The sequence below is a fragment of the Cyclopterus lumpus genome, chromosome 6 (genome assembly GCF_009769545.1).
Source record: "Cyclopterus lumpus isolate fCycLum1 chromosome 6, fCycLum1.pri, whole genome shotgun sequence".
Lineage (NCBI taxonomy): Eukaryota > Metazoa > Chordata > Actinopteri > Perciformes > Cyclopteridae > Cyclopterus > Cyclopterus lumpus.
In genome coordinates, this window is record NC_046971.1 from 12,244,073 (window position 1) to 12,271,057 (window position 26,985).

General features: G+C 40.2%; 1 protein-coding gene across 1 annotated transcript; it reads left to right on the forward strand.

Moving 5' to 3' along the window:
- The first annotated feature begins 1,762 nt into the window (after positions 1-1,762).
- Positions 1,763-26,660, forward strand: LOC117731902 (RNA polymerase II elongation factor ELL). Its single transcript, XM_034534451.1, has 12 exons — positions 1,763-1,910; positions 4,758-4,805; positions 15,135-15,262; positions 15,734-15,888; positions 18,108-18,349; positions 18,970-19,094; positions 20,271-20,385; positions 21,302-21,758; positions 22,254-22,317; positions 22,756-22,927; positions 23,040-23,084; positions 23,469-26,660. The coding sequence occupies exons 1-12, from the start codon at positions 1,773-1,775 to the stop codon at positions 23,577-23,579; spliced, it is 1,800 nt and encodes a 599-aa protein (XP_034390342.1). The 5' UTR covers positions 1,763-1,772; the 3' UTR covers positions 23,580-26,660.
- Positions 26,661-26,985: the final 325 nt, after the last annotated feature.

Sequence of the window (26,985 nt, forward strand, 5' to 3'; positions counted from 1 at the left end):
ATCCTGCCTGCTTCTACAGTTTTTAGAATAAGCTTTATCTCGCCTGCAGATTTGTAGTTTCTGCAGTTCTGTTTCACCTTGATCTCTTCTCACGCCTGCTTTTGTCCGTCTTAGTCTACATAGTCCAGTTGATGTGGCAGCGACCAAAAATGATCAATGTAAAGAAACTGTGCAGCTCAACAAAACACTCCCAGTCGGCAGGCTTGTGCATTGGTAATCTGCAGGATTAGAAGAGAAAAACCTAATCTGCCAGAACGTCTGTAAGCTTCTTAATGACTTCACCGTCGTGCCCCACAACGCAGTTTCCATGAATGCAGTCTACCAATAAGATCTCAGGAAATATAAACTCTCACATCATTTTCTTTGAGTTATGTTGGGAGATTTGTATTTTCACTTTTTAGGAAGTGCCACCACACTAATAACCTGCAGGCTGTAAAACTGACACTAGATTATAGATCAAATACACGCGGATAAAATCTCATATCAAGTTAATTTGGGTATGTACAAAATTATTGTTGAAAACGGGATTCAGAGATTGATTTGAGTGTCTCAAGACGGTTATTACGGCATTAGTAGACATTGTGAATGTGTCATTTTCAGCAATGACTAACTATTCCTCACTGCACATTATACTCAAGGAAACTACAAAAATAACAAAACGTTACACATTATATCAAGTATTTGTCTGTCATGTCACTGCAAGAGCAGTAGACTCATTGAGACAGAAAACATCCCCCCAGCCATATTGTAAATGAACACTGCATTACTGACTGTGAGGCTACTCTTTAATCCACATGCAGCATGTTGTCCATCAGGGATTAAATTAATCCAAAATCCATATTTCTCTTTGAATTTTTCTGACCCAGAAAACTGTTTTTAACTTCTTCTCTCCTACATTTAAGAGAGAAATATCATACTTTTTATGCAAAATAGTCTAAAACATTAAAATGATGCTTACACAATATTATACTTACACTGATTCAGGATTTAAGTAATATTTTAGATGCCAAACTTTAAAAAATCCAGAAAAAACTTGTTGGTCTTTTTTTAAATTGTAAACTGAATATCTTTAGGTTGTGAACTACTAGCAAGAGAAAGCAAGACATATTAATAAATATAATAAAGCCAAGAATAGATTAATCACTTGTGATTGCATCAATTGAGAAAGTAATCGGGACAAAAAATCAATTGTTAAAATACGTAAAGTAAAAAAAGTAAATTCATTTAGATAATCTAATAAGCACTTGATACTTACAGTTTTCTTGTAAATACCTTTTTTAACAACAGCATTTAAAAATGTTGTACATGTAATTGAGTACTTTTATATTGTTGTTTATTTATTGATAATTTAAATGATCCACTTCTTCCACCACTGACATATTTCATTAATGAATAAAGTATTCAATTGGTTTTAATATACACGTTTCTCTTCACAAACAAACAATTAGTAATGTCCTTTCCAAAGAGGCATCGATTTCTCACTCATACATGTTCATGCAGATGATTTAATACTTCATCTTGTATGTGTGCTGCAGAACACATGGAGGGAATTGACCAAACTCTGGTTGGATTGCAACTCGGACCATAAATAAGACAAGATAAGATATAGATCAAAGACAAGATAGATACTCTATGAATAAAGTTTTTTTTTTTAAACACACAACAAATGTGTGTGTGTGCGTGTGTGCGTGTAAGAAAATGAGCCCCGCCCACAGCCTCTCTCCTCCGTGACGTAGCAGGCAGTATGTCGCTAATAGTCTTCAGTTGTAGAAATGGCAGCGCTGAGACAGGAGCATCGGTATGGGCTCTCCTGTGGCCAAATCAACAAAAACACCCCGAATCAAACTCTTTATCACGTCAAACTCACTGACACTGCCATCCGGACCCTCGAAGCCTACCAGAACCTGAAGGTAAACTCCATGATCGTGTTGAACTTTGGATCTTGTGCGTGTTTTTGTCAGCTATATTTTCATTTTCTTGAATCGCCTCCAAAACTCCGTGAACTGTACAATCCCAATTTGGAAATGCAGTTTGTTCTTCCCTTTTGGTAGATAAAAAGTAAAGTTTAAACAGTTCGCCAGCTCAGATCACATCGACAGAAGCGTTGGTGGCTGATAAATGATGTTGGTTGTTACACAGTGGAGGGCTACGCTTTATTAATTATAATCATAACAGGCAATTCAATGTGCTTTGGTGAATGAAAGGATTTCATTAAATTCCCCTGTAAGCCCTGAGTAAAATGTGTTTTGAGAAGGGAGAGGCTGAGGCTATTTTCAATTGTGCACGTCTACTTGTTTACCAAAGCGTAATCTCCCGAAACCCCAAAACGGTATTAAAATTCCCATACGACAGATTTGCGATTATGCCCTGAGGTTTAAAAGCTTGCCGTTTTCTCTGCTTTCCTAAAGATACATTAAATCTGACACTCATTATTTAGAGTATGTGCGACTACAGACGATTGTCAGACATTTAAAAACAAGACATTTTTTTTGTGTTTTTTTTAAAGGCTGTTTTTTGCTCGTTTTGCTCACGGGAATAAATTAATGAACAAGCTATCAAGCAAATTATTCGACTGCTCTGAATCAAGAGACTGTTTTATTGCGTTATGGTCCATTAGATTAGACCAAGATAATTGAGGATCTCCAAATGGCATTTTCCCAGAGCAGTGCTCCTCCGTAAATCGGTCAAGTCCCACAGTTATGACTGCAGTTAGACGTTCATTTGTTTTTAGTTCAGTTTTAAAACAAATACGTGTTGCCACAATGAAAGTGAAGCCCTGTTGTATACGAGACTCGGCCGTTTAGTCTGCGTCGGGCTCGACAAGTTGTCGCTGTGCTCTTGTGTATTATTGTTTTTTGCCCTTTACACGCCTGGAAGCCCGCCCAGCTCCGGCGCTCATTGGTCTGTGAAGCAGAGGAAACTCCAGAGCTCACACAGACTGACAGCTTCCCCCAGGCCGAGGCAGGCAGGAGAGGTTACTGCAAAACTTTTCCCAAGTGAAAGACCACCCCGGAAAATATTGTTACAGACTGCTGGACTCCCACTGAGATTATTTGTCCTCAGGAACCTCTCAAGCTGAAAGAGTTTATGTTATTAGATGGGGTTTATTCATAAACTGTTCTTATACTTGAAATGAAAGCGCCTTCATATCAAGTTAGGGCTGCAACTAACAAGCCCATCATATTCTCATGTAAAAATACAGCAAAATGACATCATCGTAATTATACAAAAGTCAAATATATTCAAGTGACTCATGTAAGACTGAGAACACTACCAGTGTAACATTGCTCCTTTTGCAAAAATCTTTTTCACAAAGCTGAACTTATTTCCTTTTAAAGTCTTGTTCTGTCTAACAAACTGTCCAAATGACTCAACCCCAATGCTGATTCATTTTCTATTGATCCTGTGATTCCTTAACCTGTACCACCTTCTAATAAGACACTCTTTAGATAAAGGGTTTATCATTGTAAGTAATGGCATCCATCACTAACAACATGTGGGTTGCCAGGTTATAAAATATTCCTTTGGCTAGTGTTTATGGTTTCTATTTTGTAATAAGGCATTTATAAATGCTGGTAATCCTTTGACAAGAACTCATGGCTCTTTTGTAAATAAAATGTTGATAAATGTACTGTGGCAAAGGGTATTTGTCACAACCTGGAAACCTCAAAATTGAAATTCCAATTAATACTAATTACTAATACATAATCTATAACTGACATCTATAAAGCTATTGCACAGCCTTCGTATAAGGTGCCTTATTAGACAGTGGTACCAATTAATTGGCATATTGTTTCAGCGTTTCACCCAAATATTATTAAACTGTTGTAATATTTTAAATTATCATAAAAATAAGCTTCCCACTTGTGATAAGCCCTTTTTTTGGCTGTGTTGTAAATATCTATTATTCCATTCAATATTAAAGCTATCGGAAGATGAAGAAAATCAGAACAATTCTCTTCAATAGGGAAGACATTTTCCCAAAACATTAATAATAAATCAAGAGCACTGTCAATCACGGGCACAGCTGTACTTCACAGATAAATGTCTCAGTCTATTAACTATGTATCATGTTGCCTCAAAGGCAGGTATATTTTATGATTTTAATATTTATTTATCAGTTGGGGGTAAAATAATAAAATGACGTTCTGGAGCATAACACGGTGATCTTGAGCGCACTACACTTATAAACAACGGGGGCACACAGGACTTTTAAAAAGTGCATTAAAAAATATACTGTGTATATATATATATATATATATATATATATATATATATATATATATATATGTATGTTTACTGTTTCAGCAGGAGCTTTGTCTTTCCTCTGGGATCTGTAGCTTTTATTTATTTAATCATTTAGGGAGAAAATCAACTGAAACACACGAACATGCCGAGTTCGACTGACACAAGCAAAGTTGTCCGTTGGCTTTGGATTGATTAATCACACACATTCCTCTGAAGATTAGGGCCAGAAACCCCTGAACTGTAGACTTAGTGATACAGGAATATGATGTCAATTCTTTAGGGCAAAGCCTGATGGGAAATGGCAACTACGGCAACGTTTTGGCATTTAATGAGGAAAGTTTACCACGCCTTGTCTCATTAAACCCGACTGCTGTTATCCAGAGAAACCCACTGAGCAGAGCTAGAACAATGGCGATATATTTTCACTCATAATGTATGAGCTGTCCATTAGATTAAACATGATTCCTGAATCAGTGACCAGTTTCTTCTTCCTCTCTCTCTCTCCTCAGGCATCACTATCAAATCAGCCAGCGATTTGCTTCAAGGGGAGCCAGGGGGTAAGATGTTTTGCATGCTCTCCTTATTGCCTGAGAATCTGAATGCTCTAATTAGTTCTGATTTGCTGTGGAGCGGACTTGTGACAGTTCTTCTGCACATCTTATTGCTTTGTTAAGCGTTCAATAAGCGCTTGCATGCATCCACGACGAGGTTGAAAATCCCCCGACTGTCATTTCTGTTGGTGGATTTTCTTTCTGAAAAGAAACTAAAACATCAGGTGATCAAAGCAGAGGGTCGGGCTGTTTTGAATGTACCAGAAGCCCAAAGTCTGATGGAAAGGTGTCACTAATTTTCACACTTACCCTGGACTGCATGCGTACATAGAGACAAAGTACATAATCTACAAAAATACTTGGCGCTGAAAGCAAGAGGGCATTCCTGTAAAGCGCCTGTAAAGAAGAAAGATTCCTGTGTGCGGCCAGATTATCCGGGCCACTATTACACCTTCATTGACGGATTGCATTGACGAAAGTGACTTTACACAAATGCCGGCCCTGTGTGCTCACACGGACCCTGGAAGCCCAAAGACAGGGTACGCTATACCCTCAGGCTGCTAGCCAGGTTACTGGGTCAGGCTTGCAACTGGGGAGGCTTTGTTCAGAGAGGGGGAGGAGGTATAGGGGGGTTGGCGAACCCCAGGGAGCCCCCATGTCTCCATGCAGACATGAAAGATTTGAAATACGGGAATGATACATGAGCGGTGGAATTCTTAGCTTGGCAGGAAGCAAAAATATGTCCAGAACACAAATAATGTAAACATGTAATGAAACATCTGTAAAAGGAGCAGCAGATTAACCTGTTTATGAGAGTCTTTCTCTGAAGAAATGTTAAGTGAGTGCAATTTAAGTGTTCTTTAATCACTGAAAAGGATTTGGTGATTATATCTCGTTTGGCACATTACATATTCAAATTGCTTTGCGGAATTCGAGCACAAGCTCCCTCCCCCTTTGACAATAGTCCCCGAGCTGGACGATTGGGCATTAATGAGGTAGCTGCAACCATTGGTAGTGGGGGAGGCCAGATTAAGCCGTTAGTGGGGGGAGGTTGTTGGTGAACATGGCAGTCTGGCATAAAACAGACGGAGGAGATAACCAATGGCTGTGTCTCCAGGTTGGAGGTATACATCTCGTTGATGTAGCTAGTTTTCATTTGCTGAAGCTCCTCTCTTCCACAAAGGCAGCATCAGGAGGTCATGTGTGGCGAGTGAAGAGGTTTGTGTCAGATGCCAGCTGGAGCGCTCCATCACAGAAGCCACGACTTCTCTGATCTTTGTCCTCGCTCATGTCACATTTCCTGTAAAGGGGCACTTCCAGGGCCACAAAAAACAGAGGATTTTTTTTCAAATCACTGTCCTGGCTTCACTCCAGGGCTCAGCGGTATCAGGGCCCAGGGCTTCTATCGAGAAATAGCACGCTGAGGTTTTTCGGCTGCCTTTCTCTCTGACCCTGCGGCATTTAGCCCTACTGTTGTAAATTGTCTGCCAAGCTTGTACTCATGCGATGAAAGACGCAGGCTCATAGATGCCTCTAAAACTTGTTCAGGGCAACTGTGAAACTTACAAATTACAATATAAGAATTTCTGCTTTTGAATTGAGCTAACCTCTATTTGTGCTCGCCTGAATGAGGCATAAAATGACTTAAAATTGAAAGATGTTGGAGTAATCTGAACCAAATGGGTTGAATCAATAACTAGTGTCTGGGGGAGTGAAAGACAATTAAAAGAAAAATATAGTCTGTGATGCAACTATGAAGCAATTAGAGAGTTTTTTTTCACATTTCATAAAAGCTGTAAATTGAAAATAAATTAGGTTTCTGGATAACTTTGAAATAGTCACAAGGGATTAAGGAATATATTCAGAGCTAGCACGGGTTCCCGTGGCCAGGAACGTCACATCCTAGTGCATATTTCCTGTCAGTACTGGCAACGCTACTGCTTGTTGGCGTGATCTATATCTGTTGAGTAAGAAATCAAGCTTGTTTTCGTTGTTATTTATCAGATACAATCTGATAAATAATAATGGTTCCCAGATAGAAATGGGTTCTATCCATTACTACAGTGCTTTTTCTTGATATTTCCACTCAAACTTCTGTATGGGTTATTGAGCACTGTATCTCACCTGTTACACTGCTGCGTTGAGTGGTTCAGTATTATGTTGTACCACTGAACATAACTTTCTATGAGTGCAGTGCTGTCGTAGTAAACATGGACATCACATTTGAATACTCTATGTTGTCAGGTGTGAAATGAGTTTCATTTTCTCCTCAGTTCATAAATGTTGAATTGCAGTTGCCAGAGTAATTGTTTTAGTTTATTGCCTTGTCTATATTTATGTGCACAGCTGTCACATGAAGGCAGCGGTATTGGGATGAGGGGAATGTAGAGGTGCTCTTAAAGATATTCTCATGACGCCTGTGTGTGAAGGCTGAGCTTCCCCTGGACTCCCTCCCGCAGGCCCTCTTGATTATTTTGCCATTTCACCCCATGTCTTGGTTAAATCCTTGGGAGACATCAGGGCCTCTATCTCACACACGGCTGCTCCGACTCTACCCCCCGCCACCTCACCGCTTTGCTTCGCCTCCCGCTCGCACTGCAAATAAGCTATTGCAGTGTGCAAGTGTGTATGTGTGCACACATCTTTTTTTCTTTTTCTCTTCCTTTTTTTCCTGGAAGCTAATTAGAATAACAATAACAGGAATGTGGTTTGAGAGCCGTCCTCTCCCAGTGGCATAGCAGTGAGAGGGAGAGTTGTCCCACGTGTTTCTGAAAGGGCACACGCCGCTCTATTCATCCAGATGTGTTAAGCGAGGCAAAAGTCTCTGTGTTCTCCGCTCGTCTGTGGCCGGGTGTGTTTATCCAGAGCTATTTGGACTTTGGATCTTTGGATCATACAGTATATTTTAGGAATAAGCCTCATGAGATCCTTCAGTTAAAGAGGAATTGTCTTTACTGAGCTCCTTTGACATTATTGAGTTACTTTGCTTCTAACAAGGGATTTCGAAGGACTGTGGCAAGGTCTATTTTATGGTTGAATGAGTGCTGTCGAAGATTTTAAATAAATGGCACAAAATGTACACAAATATGGGATAATAAATGTTTTATTTTTTTAAACAGTTTTGTTGTGTTGTCTGTTTACATTCCAAGCTAATCTGGAACCATTAAGACAAAAGAAGGAACCGTCACTCTGGGAAAACAAAATAACAACTGCTATAAAAAAAAGGTGACCGTTTAATTGGTTATTAAGTAACAGGATTGTTATCCAACAACTCAGTGAGAAAAGCCTTAAAAGATTCAATTTGAAGAATCATAAAATATTACCATTGACATAAAATGAGTGGCAATGAATAGGGAAAGGACATTGAAATGCTGTTTCACGAGGAAATGCAACAGACGATGTGCGGTGTGCTCATTCACCCCACAGGCTATTTGGGTATTGGCATCAGTGTCTAAATCTGAGGAATGCTAATTATGCTGTGTGTAATTGATGGCAGTGTGGTGCTCTCATTTACAAATAATGTGGAGAGCCTGTCAGATTGTCTGACAGTGTGCGTTAACTACATTTTACAGTCAGTTTTCATGTTTGTCGTGTTCACAGTCGGTGGCTATACAAGACTCACATAGGAAAATACTCAATTCATCTCAGCCAAATAATTTTTTTTAAGAGAACTAAATCTAATTTTGCCATCAAAATTAATTCAATCCAGCAATCGTTAAAAGCTTTAAATATTTAGATTATCATAAGGAAGTTTAAATTACTTCATGCTGCAAAGCCTCTGATGAGTCTGATCACAAACCTTTTATTCTTGGATTTAAAAATGCAGCACAACAGGATATGAACAATACCAACATTGCAAGTAAGCATGGCAGCGCTTGTGTACAGTAGAAAGGAAGCTTAACCCCAAGAGCTTGAAACTAACGGCAGAGCTATTGTTAACCTCAAGACAGACCAAGCTACCAAGCTTATATCATCTTTTCTTTTGTTTTTGTCTTGTGGTGGAAGATACACAAAAAGGAAGGTCTTATTGTGATCTCTAAAGTTATAAGTCCGCCACAAAACGCATGGTGTGCCTTGATATCGACAGGGAACATTTTAAATGTATTCTACTTTGGACCTTAATTACAAGGCATATTCTGTCAAGTGTTGAAATATTACTGACTGCCTGCTTGTATGGAGAAAAAGGTCCAGTAATGGGAGCAATGCTCTAAGGGTTTTGTGGGACTGCTGCAGTGAAACAGGCTAGTCAAACAAGGGAACATGTTACTGGTGTCAGCGCATCTGAGGTCTAATAACTAGCGTGTAACAGGAATTTCCTCACTGGCATCATCTAATGCAAAGTAGGCAACATTTAGATGGGGGAATCCATTTAGAAAAACACAGTCTGAGTGATATACAAAAAAAAAAATGTATGTATGTAGTTTTTCTTTATATATTGTGAATACAGTAAATATTGGCTTAACATTTAACATAGCCTTTAACAAACTAGATCCCTAAAGAGGAAGGCACCTACAGTTAGGAGGGGTGGGGTATCTGGGGAGGGGGAGGGGAGACCGAGTGTGATTGTTGAGGTTGACAGATTAGCCCCAGCCTCTTGGAAAAAGACTGATTCTGCTTGGCATAACAGGCAGTACCTTGGGGGATGCTCGTCAGTTGCCCATCCCCATATCCCCACGCTAACTCCCGTCAGTCCCCACCCCCCTTTCTTTGCTTTCCTGTCTCTACCAACCCCCCTCGATGAATAGGTCCTCAAGCACAGGAACCACCACATCCATCCAAGGCTCACGAAAGCATGAATTAGACTGGAAGAGGGGATGTCATATGTTTTGTTTTTAACAAATGAGTCACAGTGGAATTGTTGGTCATACTGTAGAAAGCTCGGGGACCGTAAATTAGCGTATATAATGTGACCCCTGCGTTTTTCTGAGACACTGCACTTGCCTGTCTGCATGTGACACTGTGACATGGCTGACAGTTGAATGTGTTCTACTGTTAATGCCTCAACTTGTGAAGTCATTAGATGATGTATAATCTGAATGTTGTACCAACATAAAAACCTTTATATAAATAAAGAGGAACAAATACACTTGCTCCAGCCAGGATCCATCCCCCTCTTCTCTGCTGAGTTGCTCGTCACATTCCTAAAGGAAGACTTTTTAGGGCCATCCCTCATGCACTGGTTCTACTGGGAGCCACCGCCACCCATCCACCCTCCCCTCCCTCCATTAACACCCAAACCCCCAATCCCTCCCTTTACCCTCCAACAACACACAGCCACACGTCCCCGCTGTTCATGAATAATCCACACGGCCCGACAGGCCATTGCACTCAGCTTTGTGGGGGAAGAAGCTAGAACAAAAGACGGGCAGCTCACAGAGCAGCTATGGCTGAGTAGGCTCAGATGAGAAGACAATGGTAACTAGTGTGAGTACAGACAGGGGCAGGAGGCAAAGGCTGCAGAGTAAATCACATATCCAGGCACCCGCTCCCATCTCAGTGTTGCCATGCCAAATACCAAAGCTGGGAACCTTGTCTTCTTGCTTTCGTCTGGAGACCAACGAAAAGAAAGACAGAGAGAGAAACTATCCTCTCATCTTTCCCTGCAGATGTTTGGACTGGACCAAACAGTAGATCTCTTTAGTGAAGCCTTTTCCTTCCTCGCCAGATAGCAGGGTTAAGAACTCTGTTTAACCTCACAAAGATGAGGTTTTACAAGGACATCACTGACGGTGTCCTTTGTCCTGCCACGAGTTTCTGTTCCAGTCCAGTTCACGTCTTACAACAGCCTGAAAGTATTTGACATCTCCAAACACACAGGGCTTGGAGTAGCAGATGTGGCTGGGCCGAGGCCACAGAGGCAGTTATTGTATCAGCCTGTACGCCCCATGGAGGGGGGGGGGGGGGGGGAGGGGGGGGGGGGGGGGGGTACACTGATGAGGTGTTAAGGATTGCCGTTCTGGTGCCTTTTGGTTACTTTTACTGTCCAACGGCTAAACCGGACTCACTTCATGATAACGAGCGATGCTACTGCACACAGATTATACTACTGTGTGTCTTTTTTTATTTATCTTTAACTGACACATGATAATAGTACACTCTGATGACAATAATACCCCATTAAGCTTTTCTCAGATTAATTAATCATCAGATTAAAGGATTCACACAATCATAATTGGAATACTATGAGGCATCAGCAATTTAATGAATTATTTCCCTGATTCAGAGCGGGACAAATAACGCTGATTTAATAAATAAGAACTCTTACAGAAGGAATAGCACGTTCAACAAATTAGAATTACAATGGCATTTGTTTTTTTAATTACAATGGCTTTTTTATTTATTTTTTATTAAAATAACTTGACTAAAACAATTTTGTTTTTTTAAATACCTGACTCTTTGTGATGGGTCATTATCAAGATTCCACTTATTCAAAATAAGATTAGTCTCCTTTTGTGCACCAGAGTACCAGAACATTATTACCCTCTAGAGTATACTGTATGTGTGCCATACAATAAAAGTATTGATTGGATATGTGTATATGACTGACCAGTCTTTGACCTGAGAGTACTGGAAGTATATTTGTCTATGATCTGTTATTAGCAGAGTCTGAAGCTTATGTGTGTACTTATGTGACCCATATTTAAATTGAGGATGATACATTCAGTATCTTTGCTTCTATTTTTGTTTGTTCATTGATGTACACAGTGATTCCACAAAGTCTGACTGATAATAGGAGCCTAAACCATCCCCTAGATCTTTGACCTCTCTCCCTGCATGTGCACTGTGGGAGTGTGAGGCTCCCTCAGCCTAAAAAAGACAAAACGACAATACACAAACACACACGGCCTCAGGGGATCAGAGCAAAGCTTCATATGGAGATGTCTATGATTCAGCGTCTCTATGTAAATCTACACCTACTACTTGATTGACAGCAGAGTCGGGATTATAAACCTATGGGCACAAGTGGTGTCACTGACTAAACACATGAAAAGTCAGAGTTAATTTCATCAGGCTAAGTGGGATGATGACATTGGCCACTTTGCATGGTTTGGCTGTGACTTTTAAGTTTATTCAGTCACTGCTCAATGCTGAAATCTCTAAATCTCTTGTTCAGACAACAGCAAAGTTCTTATTGTCATTGACTGACCAGGTAACCTGATATTTCCTGTAGTGATATTGAACATCAAGTCGGGAGGGTGTCTCCATGATAAACCCGCCTTCTATAAAGGTTTAAAATGCACCACCATACAGATGGAGAAAGTCTAATAATTACCTATTAGGTAATAAAGCATCAGTTTGATTTTTTACTTTACCTGTTTTCACCAGTGGGTTCAGACCAGTAAATCCAAACAATATAACTATTGAGAGAAGAAAATATTAATACCTCCGCTTACAAATGAAAACTTCAACACAAAGCAATAAAACGCACTTTTGAAAATGCAATACACTCTGGTGTTTTACACTCAGATGTATTCTTTGTTATTGGCCAACATATACACGCATACTAAAATATCTGTAATTAGTTTAAATTAGCCAATATATTGGTTTAGCTCTTGTGGCGACTGTTAGCTTGTAACAGACAGTACCGACTCGGTTTTTGACTTAATGATCCTCCTCTTCTTACGACTGTTACACTATTATTTGGTGGCCGAGGTTCAGTCTAACTAGTTTAACAGCAATTCTTTACGTGGATGTTTACATTAAATCTTCTGCCAAAAGACAGGTTTCTTAAATAAACCACGCCAATTAATGAGTTTTAGGTACTTTTATTTTGTGCTAAAGTAAGCTAATTGAGGGCTGGTTGTTGCATTATATTTATCGTACAGACATGAGATGAGAGTATTAATCCTCTCAACAAACAAGAAAGTGATTAAGCGGTTTTCTAAAAAGTTTAGAGTCTCGTGTTCTGTTTTTGGCTGTAAACCTGATGCCAGACCGAGAGGCTCTCCTTCAGGAGTCAGAAACTGGGAACTAATGGGTTGAATGACATATGGTTATGTAGCTTGAGAAGGAAGCTGTGAATAAAACGGGGTCGACCTCTGAACAGTCTGACCTGAGTGACATTGATTAGAATTAGAATGTGAAGTGTGCACGGTGGCATGGACGGGGGCGACGGGCAAAACTAATGCATGACTGGAGGGGGCTCATACGGCTGCCATCGACTGAAAGAGGGGACGTGGTGGCACTATTGCGATGCTAAATGTGTAAATGTCATCATCTCATCACAAGCTAGCTTTTGTTTAGCAGCACTCTCATTTTAAAACAAACTCAATTGCGGTTCTTCTGCGTGTCCTTCTCTACACCAATAACCCCCTTTTAGTGACTTGTTGCTGCTAATTGTTGCCGAAGCTCCTACTACTTTACTAAAGTAATAGGTCTTGAGGACATGGCTTGCCTCTTGTCCCTGCTCACTTTGATGCTTTTTTGGTTGATCTACCTTAATTAGCGTAAAAACCCGAAGCAGACGTAAGCAGGACTACGCTCTCCCACTTCACAAGGACGGCCAGACATAAATAGGTCAGAATTAATGGTCAGCTGTGTGTCTCAAGTGTTCACGGCCTTGTGGGCTGCTCTGCGTTTTGTGTTGACATGGGTGGGCTTGTGCACATGAAGGAAAGCCGGAGGCTGATGGGGGTGGGGCGAATGGCATGCATTTGGGTTTTAGAAGAGGAGGAGGGGTGTCGAGGCGAGGAGCTGTTCATCGGCTCCGTACTGCAAAAAAAACTGCTTATGGCTTTGCTGCATGACTGGACATTTGTGACAGCTATAGTCCTGCCTGCCACATCTGCCAGGGAGACTGTGTTCTCGGCCAGTCAGTTTATAATCAATCACTTATGACTGATAACCAAAGAGGCAGCTTCAAGTCCTCTGTCTGTGATTGTTTTTGAGACCTGCTGTTGAAAAAGGTCCTGCGTGATGTGAGCTGTTGCAGCCATCTCACATTAAGAACAACTCATCAGTAAGCACATACTCACGCTTGTAAAGAATGGGTGATAATCATGGGGCTTCTGTTGGATGTAGGACAGTACACTAACAACAAAAGTACCAAACTGTCTATTTTCAGGCTGAAACACAGCGGCAGGCGCTGTAGAAGAGAGCCTCTGCCAAATATGTTTTAAAGGACTTGCTACCTGTTGGTTAATGACTGTCTATGTTGAACTGTCCTTTTAGTGGAAGTAGGTTTTTGGGTCATTTTATGTAAGAGGTTCCTTACAGAGATAGACTTCACCCCGCTGGCTTGTTTGTTGCTAGGGAGCGGCGGACAGTCTGTGACAGAGGAGGTTAACGTCTAAGTGAAAAAGCTGTCTGCTATACTATTGTTATGTTTTGCCTTTCAGACAGGCTCCCCCCCCATGACTGGCTACAGGTCATCATCCCTGACCTGGGAGGTACAATGTAGCCTCTGTGATTGGCCCAAGTGGAAGATTATTTAGGTCACATTTATTGAGTGAAAAAATCTAAAAGAAAACAAAAAACAGTTAGTCAAGTGAGCTCTAATTGGTTTCAGTAAAAGGAGCTGTTTAGCTGATTTACATTATCCAGTGTCTTTCCGGTTACATCAGGGAAAAATAAATCGTGCTTATTAATAAACACAACACACCACTCAAATTAGCAATGCGAGCAGATACAGTACACTGATGCATGTGAGCATCTGCTATCTTAGTCATACCCAAAGACTGGGTCGGGACCAACAGGTGGTTCGCAGGAGATTTTATGGGGTCGCCAAATTTGTAGAATGTCTTCCATTGTCTTCTATTTACTCATTTAAATCTGCAGTACACATTCTAGCCAGCCTGAATGTTTGTATTGTTCAGATAAGTGTGGGCTACTTATAAACTATGATATGAAAAGGCTATCATACATTCTATTTATTTTACTGATGAAAGGAAAAGAATGAGAAAGCCTGTTAACTCGGCCTGAATGTATTTATTTGGTCTCTTTTGTTAAATATTTAACATGTGTATACATTTTCAATTAAAAAAAATGCATTAAACAAAATTGTGATTTATCAAATGTATAACCTACAACATAGATCATATAAGATTATGCGTAAATGGCAGTAAAGATGGTCGGGAACGTTAATTTAAGCACAAATCCGCTTTAATCACAATTTATAGATAAGACTTCTGAATTGGGTCTTGATGATTTGTCATTTTTTAAAGTTGGTTCCCAAGGAATAAGAAATGTGGGAAACACTGTGCTAGAGAACACTGTAAAACTGTGAAAGAAAATTGACTGACTTGGCTTTTTGTAGGCCCAAACTAATTATATAATTTTTCACTTTTCATTGTAAAGATATATGACTCTTCTTCTTTTCTTTATTTGTCCTGACAGTACGTTAAGATCCCAGCGCCAACACCTGAATCACCTGATGGATTCAGAGTCTTCTCGTTCTACCTCTCCAGTGACAGCAAAGACAAGCCTCAGTCCAGCTTTGACTGCATTCACCAGTATGTCTCAGGGTAAGCAGTACACACAACTCTATCCACAGTCGACCACAAATGTAATTTGTAATAAATTTGGTGTCAGACTATGGCCGCAGGGCTTTCCCAAACAGTGGCTTCACTCTTCAGTGCAACAACAGACAGTACCACTGTCAGGCTATATTCAAACAAGACTACAATAACACTAAAAGGCCGTCATCTCGCCACTGACCACACAGGTGTGGCCACTAATATTTGAGAACAGAGAGGTAGTGTCTGTGGCTGCAGTGTCAACGGGTCATATTTTAGCCTGTATATATGATATACAACACAGGACTAGAATTTACAGTTCAGAACCTGTTATGTGTGTCACACAACATCAGACATTATTGTATGACAGCAAGAATCTCCGATGCTTGTGACAAATGACCTGTTAATTGAGCCGAGCCAGAGAATTTGCAAGCGTGAACTCTCTGAGGTTTTCTCTCTCCTCTTTTCTCTTCCCCACAGGGAGGGCAGGGATCACCTGGAGGGCCAGGGCAGCATTCAGGACAAGATCACAGTGTGTGCCACAGATGACTCCTACCAGACGACCCGGGAGCGCATGTCTCAGGTGGAGAAGGACATCTGGAGCCGCTCAGCTATTGAAATAAAGCCGGGGCCAAGTAAGCTTTTGTTTAATAGCTATCTACATTCTACTGTATCTTCCAGCCTCCGTTTTACGAAGCAACCTTCAAGCCTGTAGGGATCAAGGACAGATAACCGGAGAGTTTTCATGTTCCCAAAAAGCTTCTAAACCATTGCTTCTCAACAATTCATCCTACTGATAATTGCCATATGGTGTGGAAGTTATCACATAATTGATCAAAGCTCTGCCTTGCAATTACTCATGCGAGAGAGATGTCTCTGTCTTGTAATTTTCCTTTCATTTTGACCAGATTGCTCAGGCATTATGCCAGCTTGCCTGCCAGCACCATTAATGTGATTGAGTTTGCCAGAAGTATGCGCTAACAAGTCTCATGCTGTTGAAGTTTTGCCTAAAATGTAATTAAACTGACTGGAATTTAATTAATTTTTATTTGATGAAATACTTCAAAATATCATCTAAAGAGGAGGCCATGCTTAACCTGGATTGATCCGGAACTAACATGCAGGACCTTCTACTTGCACTTCATGTTTTTTATTCACTGCCATCGCCATTGTCTGAGTTTTAGAGTCATTGTTGATTAAATTGACCATGCTAAAACTTTATAAATGATCTGACCATTAAGCTTCATGACATTTAGAGGTTCTGTGCAGACTTTATTGCCTGTGTAGATCATATTTTATGCATGATAACATGCTGTGTAGACCAACGCTACAACATGATGTTTGGGGTAATTGCTGTCGGAGCCAGCTGTTGGGACTGGCTCCAACACATTACATGCCACACTTTGCTGCTGAAGTCGTCTGTCAGGAGCATTTACAAAATAAACTTAATCTGGCACGTGCACGCACTTAATGCAAATGTCAGAAAATACATTTGAGATGCTGGTTATGCAGTTACAGTTTACTTGAACATGTCTTTTCAAGCACATGAATGGGTGATGGATCACAGTAGGTTTCTTATGCAGGAGAGAGCACAGTTGCGTTGTGGTGATTAACTGGCTTTTATGGTACAGTCATGCTATACTCAGAGGAAAATGTCCATATACCAAATCACAATTACAGGTTGCATAGTAGAAAAATATGATTTATGATTAAAGTTCAGTTGCACAGGAGGAAATGAGGCACTGACAAATAGGCACACTCGGTGAAGGACAAGATGGAAAAGTTTTTCAAAAAAAGTTTAGTTGCTCATAAATCAATCCACAAAAGTGTGTCAGTTACCCTGAGTGAGTCATCAAGGGAAGTTTCCTTACACAGTGGTTGCCTTGAGAGTCTTAAGACTTCTCAAGCTGCTTTCAACCATCAAACAATGGTTGTAGGTGCAGATTGTTTGACATGTGGCAGTGCAGGTTGTTTCAGAGCAGGAAGGATATTTGAATGAAATGTTCATGATCGGGTTCAAAGTAGGTGTTAAAACAAGCTCCTGCAAGACTTTTACATTTTGCCAAGTATATTTAAAGTGACATTGTTTGAATCTTACAAGGAACACTGTATATTGCTCAAAATGAAATCTAAAATTACTATCAGAAAGAGCAAAGTTATAAATGTACTGTTAAAACTGCTACCATGCTGTCCCCGTGAATGCACTGTTAGTATTCAACCTATAGCAACCTCCAAAGAATGGCTTACGGTTGTAATGAGATTACGGTCTCCAGATATCTATAAGCACTGCCTGCACAAGTCCAACTGCATTTGTACTGCAACAGGAAAGAGGGCCTCTCTGTGTTAGTTGCTTCAGTTTCCATACTCTGTTTACTCAGCAGTAGCCTAACCTTACCGTCAAACCCGTTTCACAGTATTCCACTTGCAACAACACTACCGTAACACACCGACACAGAAAAGGGCTCAATGTATCTAAATGGCTTTTTCAAACTGGCATAAAAGTGATGCACATATGGTATCTGTTGCTTGTATGTAAAGAAGATGGTGGGACGATAGAGATATATGGGAAATGAGCTGTATTGTGTGCAGGCCTCGTAGTAAAAGCTGGGTGTGATTTGTATAACAGGCCTGAGGACTGGATTAGAAATGATAGGTTGTCTATGCTATTACAGGATAATGTCAATTTATTTGAATCATGCTATCAGATCAGTTGCAATCTCTTTAGCACTCACTAGTTTTGTGAAAACGGCTTCGGATTACTGGCGTGATGATATTTTGATTAAAAAACGTGCCCATATCTTCCACAAATCTCCTGGTAAAACTCTGCTATGTGTTCCTTTTGTTTTGATCTTAGGTAAGTACGTGAAGGTCCAGAGGAAGCAGGGTCTGGTATCAGGCTCAGATAACAGCAACAAGCACTCCCCCAGCAATAAGAGGAGCCTGGTTCCCAGCCCTGTTGCACACCGGCCCTTGAGGGATCGCATCATTCATCTCCTGGCCTTAAAGCCCTACAGGAAACCTGAGCTGCTACTGTGGTTGGAGCGGGAGCGAGCCAGTCCAAAGGACAAGGCTGACCTGACCTCAGTGCTGGATGAGGTGAGACATCTGGCACATTGCCATGTCAACACAGTCGACCAATGATGAAATATATTCAGATGTAAAGTAAAAGAAAATACCCAAAATATTTGATAGTTGATATCAGGTAAAGGATTGAAACTAAATGAGTCCCTAAATTGCTATTTTGCTAATGAACAGACTACTGCTGTGCCGCAATAAAAAATTGATGTCAGTAAGTTTATTTCAGGCATATTTCCTGTGTATACAATTTTGAAGTGTCCCACTACAGTCATCAAGTGCCGACTGTGCCGCTGCTGGTAGCAGTAATTAGGATTCTGCTTTAATTATCTTTGGAGGAAAAGATTGTGTTTTAAAGGTGAGGGGTGGTGTGTCTCCAGCTGGGAGCTGACTACTTGTAGAATTGAAAGAAGTTGGTTTGTCTCAATTTGTATCAGCAGGATTAAGTTGTATAAGGGTGGGGTTAAACTGAACAATAGAGACCCACTTATTCGCAAACAGGTCTTTATTTAAATATACGCTGGAGTTACGGCAGGTTAGCACAGTGAGGTGTGTTTACAACATCAGCTGGCCTCTTTTCCCGTTGCACTCTGTCCTCTTTCTGTTGATTTATATAGATTGGGAACTGTCTGTTTTTTTAGGTTGGTAAACTGAACCCTAAAGACCACAGCTACTCTCTAAAGGATGAGCTCTACAGACACGTCCAGAGAGAATGGCCTGGATATCTAGAGGAGGAGAAGCAACTCATCCATAGGCTCCTGCTCAGGTGGGTATTGAGTTAGCCACAATACACAACACAATTCTTCTCATTTTGCTTTATTGAGAGAGTTGAAATTACTAGTTTGACATTTTAGGAAATCTATCCAGTTAGATGAGACGGTTGAGTTTTATGTCTTTTCATCATTTTCATCTTTGTCCAAATACTTTGGGCAAAGGACAAAGAGATGGATGCATTTTGACAGTGCTGGCTTTAATAGAGAAAAGGCCACTTAATTAATGTTGAGGTCTGCTGTGATCATGTTGAAAGGGTAACTTCTAAATCACGACTTCTCTGCACTGATGAATCTCTTAATGGCCACATCAAAGCAGAGGGGAAATTCCCTGCACCATGTTGCCAAATGGCATTAGCATGGAAGGTTCACAGCAGCAAGGCTGAGCTTTTCAGGGTGAGCTTCCTCCCCTCGTACATTTCCTCTCCCTGCCAGTAAACATGTAGGCCATGTGCTTCATGAGTGTTTTGGAAAAAGCTCAAGTCCTGTTGGCTGATTTCACATCCCCCTCTGTTCACCCCCTGCTAAGTGCAAAAAGCTTACAAATTGTTTGCCAAGTGTAATAAAACTGTGATACCCAGTAAATAGTGTAAACTCCATATTTATTTGCTCTAGTTTATTCATTTGTAGGAGTAGATTATTCTCTTTCAGACTCTCATGTTTTGCAATTCATTGACAGTCCTGTTTAACTGACTGTGATTTAAAAGGTTGCATGAATCCATTTTGGGATGTGACTTGTCTGTTTGAGGAAGGAGCTGTAGGAAGCAGATTAACAGACGAGGGTTTGGTCCTACGGAGGTTAAATCTGCTGCTATTGTTCTGCTTACTGGACGTGTTTAGTCTGTGTGCTTGCCTCCTGTAGACTGCATCACCAGATACCAAAACAAAACAAAACAAACTACAGAGGCTAACCATGCAAAAAGCTTTGATAAAATGTTAAAGATAATTATTTTTAATGTAAATAATTGTTTCTACTGTGGAAAAGCTGCTACCGCTGTTTTCTCTCTGGTATCTGTGTCATAATAACTGATAATTGCTCATCCACTTGCTCCCAAATCTGCCAAAGCAAGCTTTATAACCTACATACTGCCTTTATTCTGTTTAGCTTTACAGGCCATTTGCTTCGCAGTTACTGTCCAACTAAGGAGGCTGTGTTCTAAATCTTTCTACAGGAAACTTCAGCCACTCCACAGTAGCCAGTTGAAGAGTCCCCAGTCCAACCATTCAGTCCTCAAAACTCCCGGGGACTCTCCTTCACACCTCAGTCCTGCCAAGAATCTCTCTGTGGTAATTATTCACCTTGAATAAATTATATTCTGCTACTTCTTCTTCCTTATAAGACTGAGAATAGAGAGGGTACTTCCTCTTTTGCATTACATTATAGGAAATATAATAAACTGCTATATCTTTGAAGTTTTATTGAGCACCTTGATACTAGTAAGACAATTTGGGAAATTTGCTTATTCACATTCTTCCCACAAGTGAGATGAGAAGATTGATACCTCTCTCATGTGGTGGCAACTGTAGCTCAGTGGTGCGCAGGGTCGTCCTTCAATCAGAGGATCGGCGGTTTGATCCCCGGCTCCGCTAGCCCATGTCGATGTGTCCTTGGGCAAGACACTTAACCCCAAAATTGCTCCCATAGCTGTGCCAACGGTGTGTGAATGTTAGTTAGTCCTGATGGGCAGTTGGCTCCTCCCATCAGTGTATGAATGGGCATGAATGGGTGAAGGATGTCATGTTGAAGCTCTCTGAGTGGTTGGAAGACTAGAAAAGCGCTCTACAAATACAGGTCCATGTGTCTCGTACGGTAAATGAATAGCTGGCGCGTTTAACATGTACATTAATGTGAAGCACTATTATACTATACTAGTATAATAACACTATACTACTAACTGAGCGAGGCTCAGTTGTCAGCAACCAACGTGGATTCAGAGAAGTTATATGTATAATACAAATGAGATATAACGTGTTAGCATGTGAGCTGTTGTTACATGTGGACAGAGCAAGGCTAGCTGTATTGTTGGGTACACTTAATCAGCGGTTGTGGCATCAATCTTCAAATCTAACTCTAAATATTTGTCAAACTATTCCTTTAAAGTAAAAGATCTATTCATGCACGTGATACAGGCACATTTGGCACATCTCATGTAACTTGCACTCAAAAGTAAAAGCTAATCGGTTCTCCTCTTTCCCCCTGTAGAAACGCCCATTGCCATCGGAACCATCCAACTGTCAGACCCCCAAAAAACAAAGACTATTAGACCAGTGTTTTCCTCTGCATTCGCCGTCTCATGGAGAGTACGGCACCAATGGGGCTCGTAGCTCCTCCAGTCATGGAAACTCTAGAGTACAGATCAAATTGGAGTTCGACAAAACCAGCAATCATCTTCAGGGGAGTCCAAACGGTCTGTACTCGCCGCACAAACTGAGCGGGTCATCTACTATTCCCATACTGGAGAGGATAGAGCCAGCTCCTACTGCACCAAGCCCCAAGCCCCCACACACTGACACGTCCATTTGCACTGACCAACAATTCACCAGCGGCCAACATAAAAAGAAGAGGTCCAAAAAGCACAAAGACAAAGAACGAGAGCGCTTAAAACCAGACTGGATTGAGACGAGTCCAGACCTGAAACAGAACAGAGAAGACCTGAAAGGTAAATGGCCACAAAACATAAAAACTGTCTGGAAGGTTTTGTTTCCTATTGTGTGTCATTAGTCTATTTTACATTATTTGGTTGGGCTGTAACATTATATTCTTTACTTAAGCAAAAATAAAACTCAGGTTTGAGTTAGAGTTGCTGCTTGAGGCCGAAATGGAGCAATTCATAGATTTAAATGTAAAAGTGCAGTGAGTGTCGCTAGGATTGGTGCATCAGTCCTCACTGCCTGCTGTAGTCTGTTGATGATTGACTGTTAAACAGCTGGGTGACCTACGGTCGAGCGAGTCAGCAGGCAGCATTGCCTCCTACTCTGAGGCAGCAGACGTCACTGCTTGCCTTGAATCAGATCTCTTATCGGAAAGAGTGATAAATGATTCCATCAGCCTTGATATGATGGGCACAACATCGCATTGGCAGATTGCTCTAACCGTTTTATTTTCATTTTTTTCAATGTGTGTGTGTGTGTGTTTTTTTTTCCACTATCAACAGATCACGAAAGAGAGAAAACACCTGTTAATCGAACCTCAGCAGAAGAACTGCCCGACTATTTAATGTAAGATTCAAACACACACTCTGCCCTGACTGTGCTACAAATCAAAAAAATGGATTTGTGATTCAGGAATGAAATTCAAATAGTTGTCACATCTTCAGTGGGTCCTCAAGTCTTTGTTTATATAATCTGCCACTGAAAGGTTTAGGTTTCAGAGTCCAACCCACTGTTGCTGGGAGAAGAAACCAACTTGCCCCAAAGGGTTTAGGATCAGCTTCAAAACATTCAGATAGAGTTAAGTAAAGCGCATGTCTAAATGAGCCGTCACAGAGCCTCACTGAAGCTGACACATGACCGTATGGCTTATGTTTATACATCTGGTCAACACATCATGCTGTTAAAGCAGTGACGTGTTAGGCCTCTGGCTCCACCGTTCTGTAGTGCCATCTACTGGAGGACATTAGAAACAACTTTTTTATGTTTTCCTTTCTTTTTCTCCAGAAAATACAGTGCCATAACAGCACTGGAGCAGCGCCAAGAGTATAAAGACGACTTCTGCGCAGAGTATGATGAATACAGAGCTCTTCATGATCGGATTGGGGCTATCACAGAGATGTTTGTTCAGTTGGGCTCAAAGATCAACACACTCCCCCCGGGAACACAAGAGTACAAGGTGCTGTATGGACCGGGAGCCTTTAACTGCTTTGTTTGTGATGAAACGCCAAACAATAAACTGATCCAGATACATGGCACCCTGACACTACTTTTCTCTGTTATCTTTTCAGCTTATGGAGGTGCAAATACTACAAAAGTACCGAAAGTATAAGAAAGTAAGAGTTGTTGTGAATTTTAACTAATTGTATGTAACACTTGGAGCACTTATACACTGGGCATCACGCAAGAAAAACTCATATGAACATATGCATTCTTAAGTGGTAATAGAGAACATTTACCAATTTAAAGAAATACAAATTCAAATAAAACATTATGAATTATCAAAATGATGTTCACCGTATCAATGTAATGCGCATTTGTGTGCACATCACTTAGATTTTATAATATCTTTATTTTAGATTGTATCGTTTAATGTTGAGTATTTTGGAACAACAACCCCCCTCCCAAAGAAAAAACAAGGATTATGATGTTATTACAAAAATGCATGACGCTGACATGCGTTACCAAAAGCTCACTCGTGCCCCTTTTTTTCTTTTCAGAAGTTTCCTGGTTATCGGGAAGAGAAGAAGCGATGCGAGTACCTCCATCAGAAACTGTCGCATATTAAAGGCCTGATCACAGATTACGACCAAGCACAGGGACTTTCCTAGTAATCGGTTTCTACCCTCAGCGGGGGGTAATATGGCCGGACAAAAAGACTCCTAATGGACCCAAAGACTGCCCAGCTGGGTCCTGCTGTCGCTGAGACACTATTCACTTTACTTCTCCGAGTGTAAATGGAATCAAGGGGCAAGGTTTTTTTTTCCAGAGGGGGCTGAGACCATCGACTCGTGATCAAAGGTTGCCCTTTAACATTATGGTTTACAACCGTGATTATTGCTGGATTCTGTTCTGCTGTACAAGTGAAAGCCAAATCCATTTTTCTGAAATGCCAAGCAGATGCGATCCTTCCTGCCAAATTGCATTTTTATTCTATCCTTTATCTTGTCAGAACTAAGAAAAAATGTGTTGATTTATATTTTTAAAAAAAGAGTATTAAATTGATGGTACAATCAATGTTAGGGGGAAACCAATGCTACTAAAGTCTTTATATTTAACATACAGAGGAATCAGTTTATTTGCTGTTTGCTGACAAAGTCAATCACATGAATGATTATTTTTTAACGGTAATAAGATCACATAATGACAATAATAAGGTCACTCCATTAACAATGTATCTCCCTTCAGACCACACGCTTACAAAAATTGTTGGGCCATAAAATATCACAAACTGGAGTTTAAAGCATTATATGCTAAGTACTTTGGGCTTTGACCATAAGGAATTTCACCATGTAGCTTTCTGCCAACGTCCTGTGTCCTTTCTAAGGAATGTTGGAATGCCACAAAACCACTCCTCCCAGTACCTGAATGCTGGTTTCAAGATGGCGCTTGTGCACATTTAGTGTTAAATTCACCCACATGTAGCCTACCACAAACTGCCTTTTCATTACCAACTCTCTCAAGTGTTCTGGTTCCAGGTTTGTAAGTAATCATGCGTTATTTACGCTCTAGATGAGGGCATTTTATCGTGTTATTCACGCTGTCCACACATTGATTTACTATGATTTTGTTTTGGTCTAAGTATTGAGAGAGATTGCAATAGAGATGCCTATCACAAATTGGTCAGTTTAACATTTCGTCCCACGTGTGCAGCGTGCAGAGGATGGCACTGTGTGGTCACTCAGTTCATACGACTTCGATTCACTTCGGTGTGAGGAGCAGACGGACCTCTAGAGGCCGCTAGCAGGTCTGTTAGATTCATTTGAGACTTTCTGGAATCATTTGTACTGAGACAGGTACATCCGAATAACCACAAACTGTACTTTTATTTCACCCTATAATTAGCTGTAGCCTGAAGTAGAAAATAGAGATCAAATTGTAGTGTTCTCTGTTCTCTCTCTGACGTTTGCATCAATGTAGCTGCACTCACAACTGTTGTCTTAATGATGGCTTAAAATGAGAGAATGAAGCTAATATTTGCCTTAACATGTATGTCAGACATTTCCAAGATTTCTCAGACCTTTTCTGTAAATGTCTTTAAGTTTGAAGGAATTTCAGTTACTGGATAGTTGTTACTGGATAGTTTATTGTTTTGTCTGTGTTGTTCTTGTTTTCTTCCATGTATATGTCTTAATCATTTTCTATTTCTGTCAGATAATCATGAACTGTTAAGGAATATAATTCAATGTCCAATCCTGTCAAGCACCACTATCAAAAGAAAGAATCATTGCAGAAATATCGACAGAATAATGTGCTCTGCAATGAAAAGACTCAGTGGGCTTATTGTCAAATATTTAGCAGCTCTTTTGAAAAATTTAAATGTACTTATTTCTTTTTTACATTTTATGGGTTACTTCTGGTATGTTTGAAGGATTTGAGACAAGCAGTTGCTGCGTCTTGGCACATATGAACAATTCAAGGAAATACATATTTATTAGCACTGAAATATTAGAATGTTGAGCTTCAAATATCATCAAGGCTAAAAATGCTGGATTCTTAAAGCTCCAGTACACCTACAAAAATCCTTTTATTTATTTGAATCTCTTCTCAGGACCAGAGGTCAGACTATTTTACAAATCCTGTGTTGATATGTGTTTGGATGAGCTCAGCAAATGTGCCACCTAGCTTCACCCAACTTGAGGAAAGGTCTGATCAGTCATAATGACTGAAAAGAACAGTGTTTGGTTCTGGTACTGGAAATCCATGTGGCACGGTTGAAATTGTGTTAAAAAGATAAGAGCATGCCTGCTCAGATATACAACATTATTTATTTGTGTTTCACAAAATTTCTAATTTAAAATAGAAAGGTACTAAACAGTGTTGTGATGATAGTGGGATGGAAACATCCATATACCACCATGAAGACCATGATACCTTAAAAACAATTTACTGAACTAATTCAAGTGAAGGGCTTCCCATATACCATTTAAGTAGTATTGGTCAATTATACAACACGTGTGCATCATGGGCAAAATATCAGTCTCACCAGGATGTCTGAAGATAGGGGTACCGTTCGTGTTGACACAATGTTTTTGGGGAACCAGACCCTTGGTGTAAGGTCCCCTCAAGTGCTAACTGTGATGTTGTCTTTAGTCTTTTACTGTTGCAGGAGCTAACTACTGATGGTGCCTTTTCCATTCAAAGAGCAGACATTCTGCACGTAACTATCATTGGTATTCTGGAAACAAATTTACTTGGGCCAGCAGTATTTACACATGTGTAGTTTCACACTGTTGCCAACGTTCAAAGTGCTTTGATCATAGTTTTCTCAATTAAGTTGATATCAGATGCCTTTAAAATGTATCAAGTGTATTGGCACTGACATTTTCCTAGACATGAAAATAACTATTTCCACAAATGTAATACTTTGTTGATAATGGAAAAACAGTGTCTCAATGGAAATGTAAAATCAAATATGTTGCCTATTATGAATCACTGCAATTGATCTACCTAGGAGAACAAATTAGTTTATTTATTGCTTTGTATGCGTTTGTCCTTTTATGGTATTCATCTTCGCATAGTTAATTATTTTCAGCAAAACTTAAAGTATGGTGAAAGGGAAATTGAATATATTTTTGAAATTGTTGATGGTTGATGCTTTATCACAATGTCATCTTCTTGAGAAAAGCTTTCAGAAAAAAAGGGTGTATTGTTGTCTCAGTCTAAATGAAAAATAAAGCTCTTTTGAATTCAACAAAGTGTCATGATTCCTCAAGAGGGCAGTGCTACTCTGTCTAAACTGAACCACAACCGGTTTCCATTGTTTACCACACAATTAAAGAGGATAAATGTCATAGAAATACAGAACATGTTTTTTCAAAACAAAATGTCCAATGTCTGATATTTATTTTAGTGTTTTATTAACCTTTCAATCAACGGTGAGGGTGAAAACATCAAGTCATCTGAACTGAGGACAGAAGTTTTCATATTATTTTCTAGAAGAAGTTGAAGGTTTCTAATGTCCTTGTTTTGTTTGCATCACAAAGAAAAACAAAGAAATAAACCCAAGCATACAAT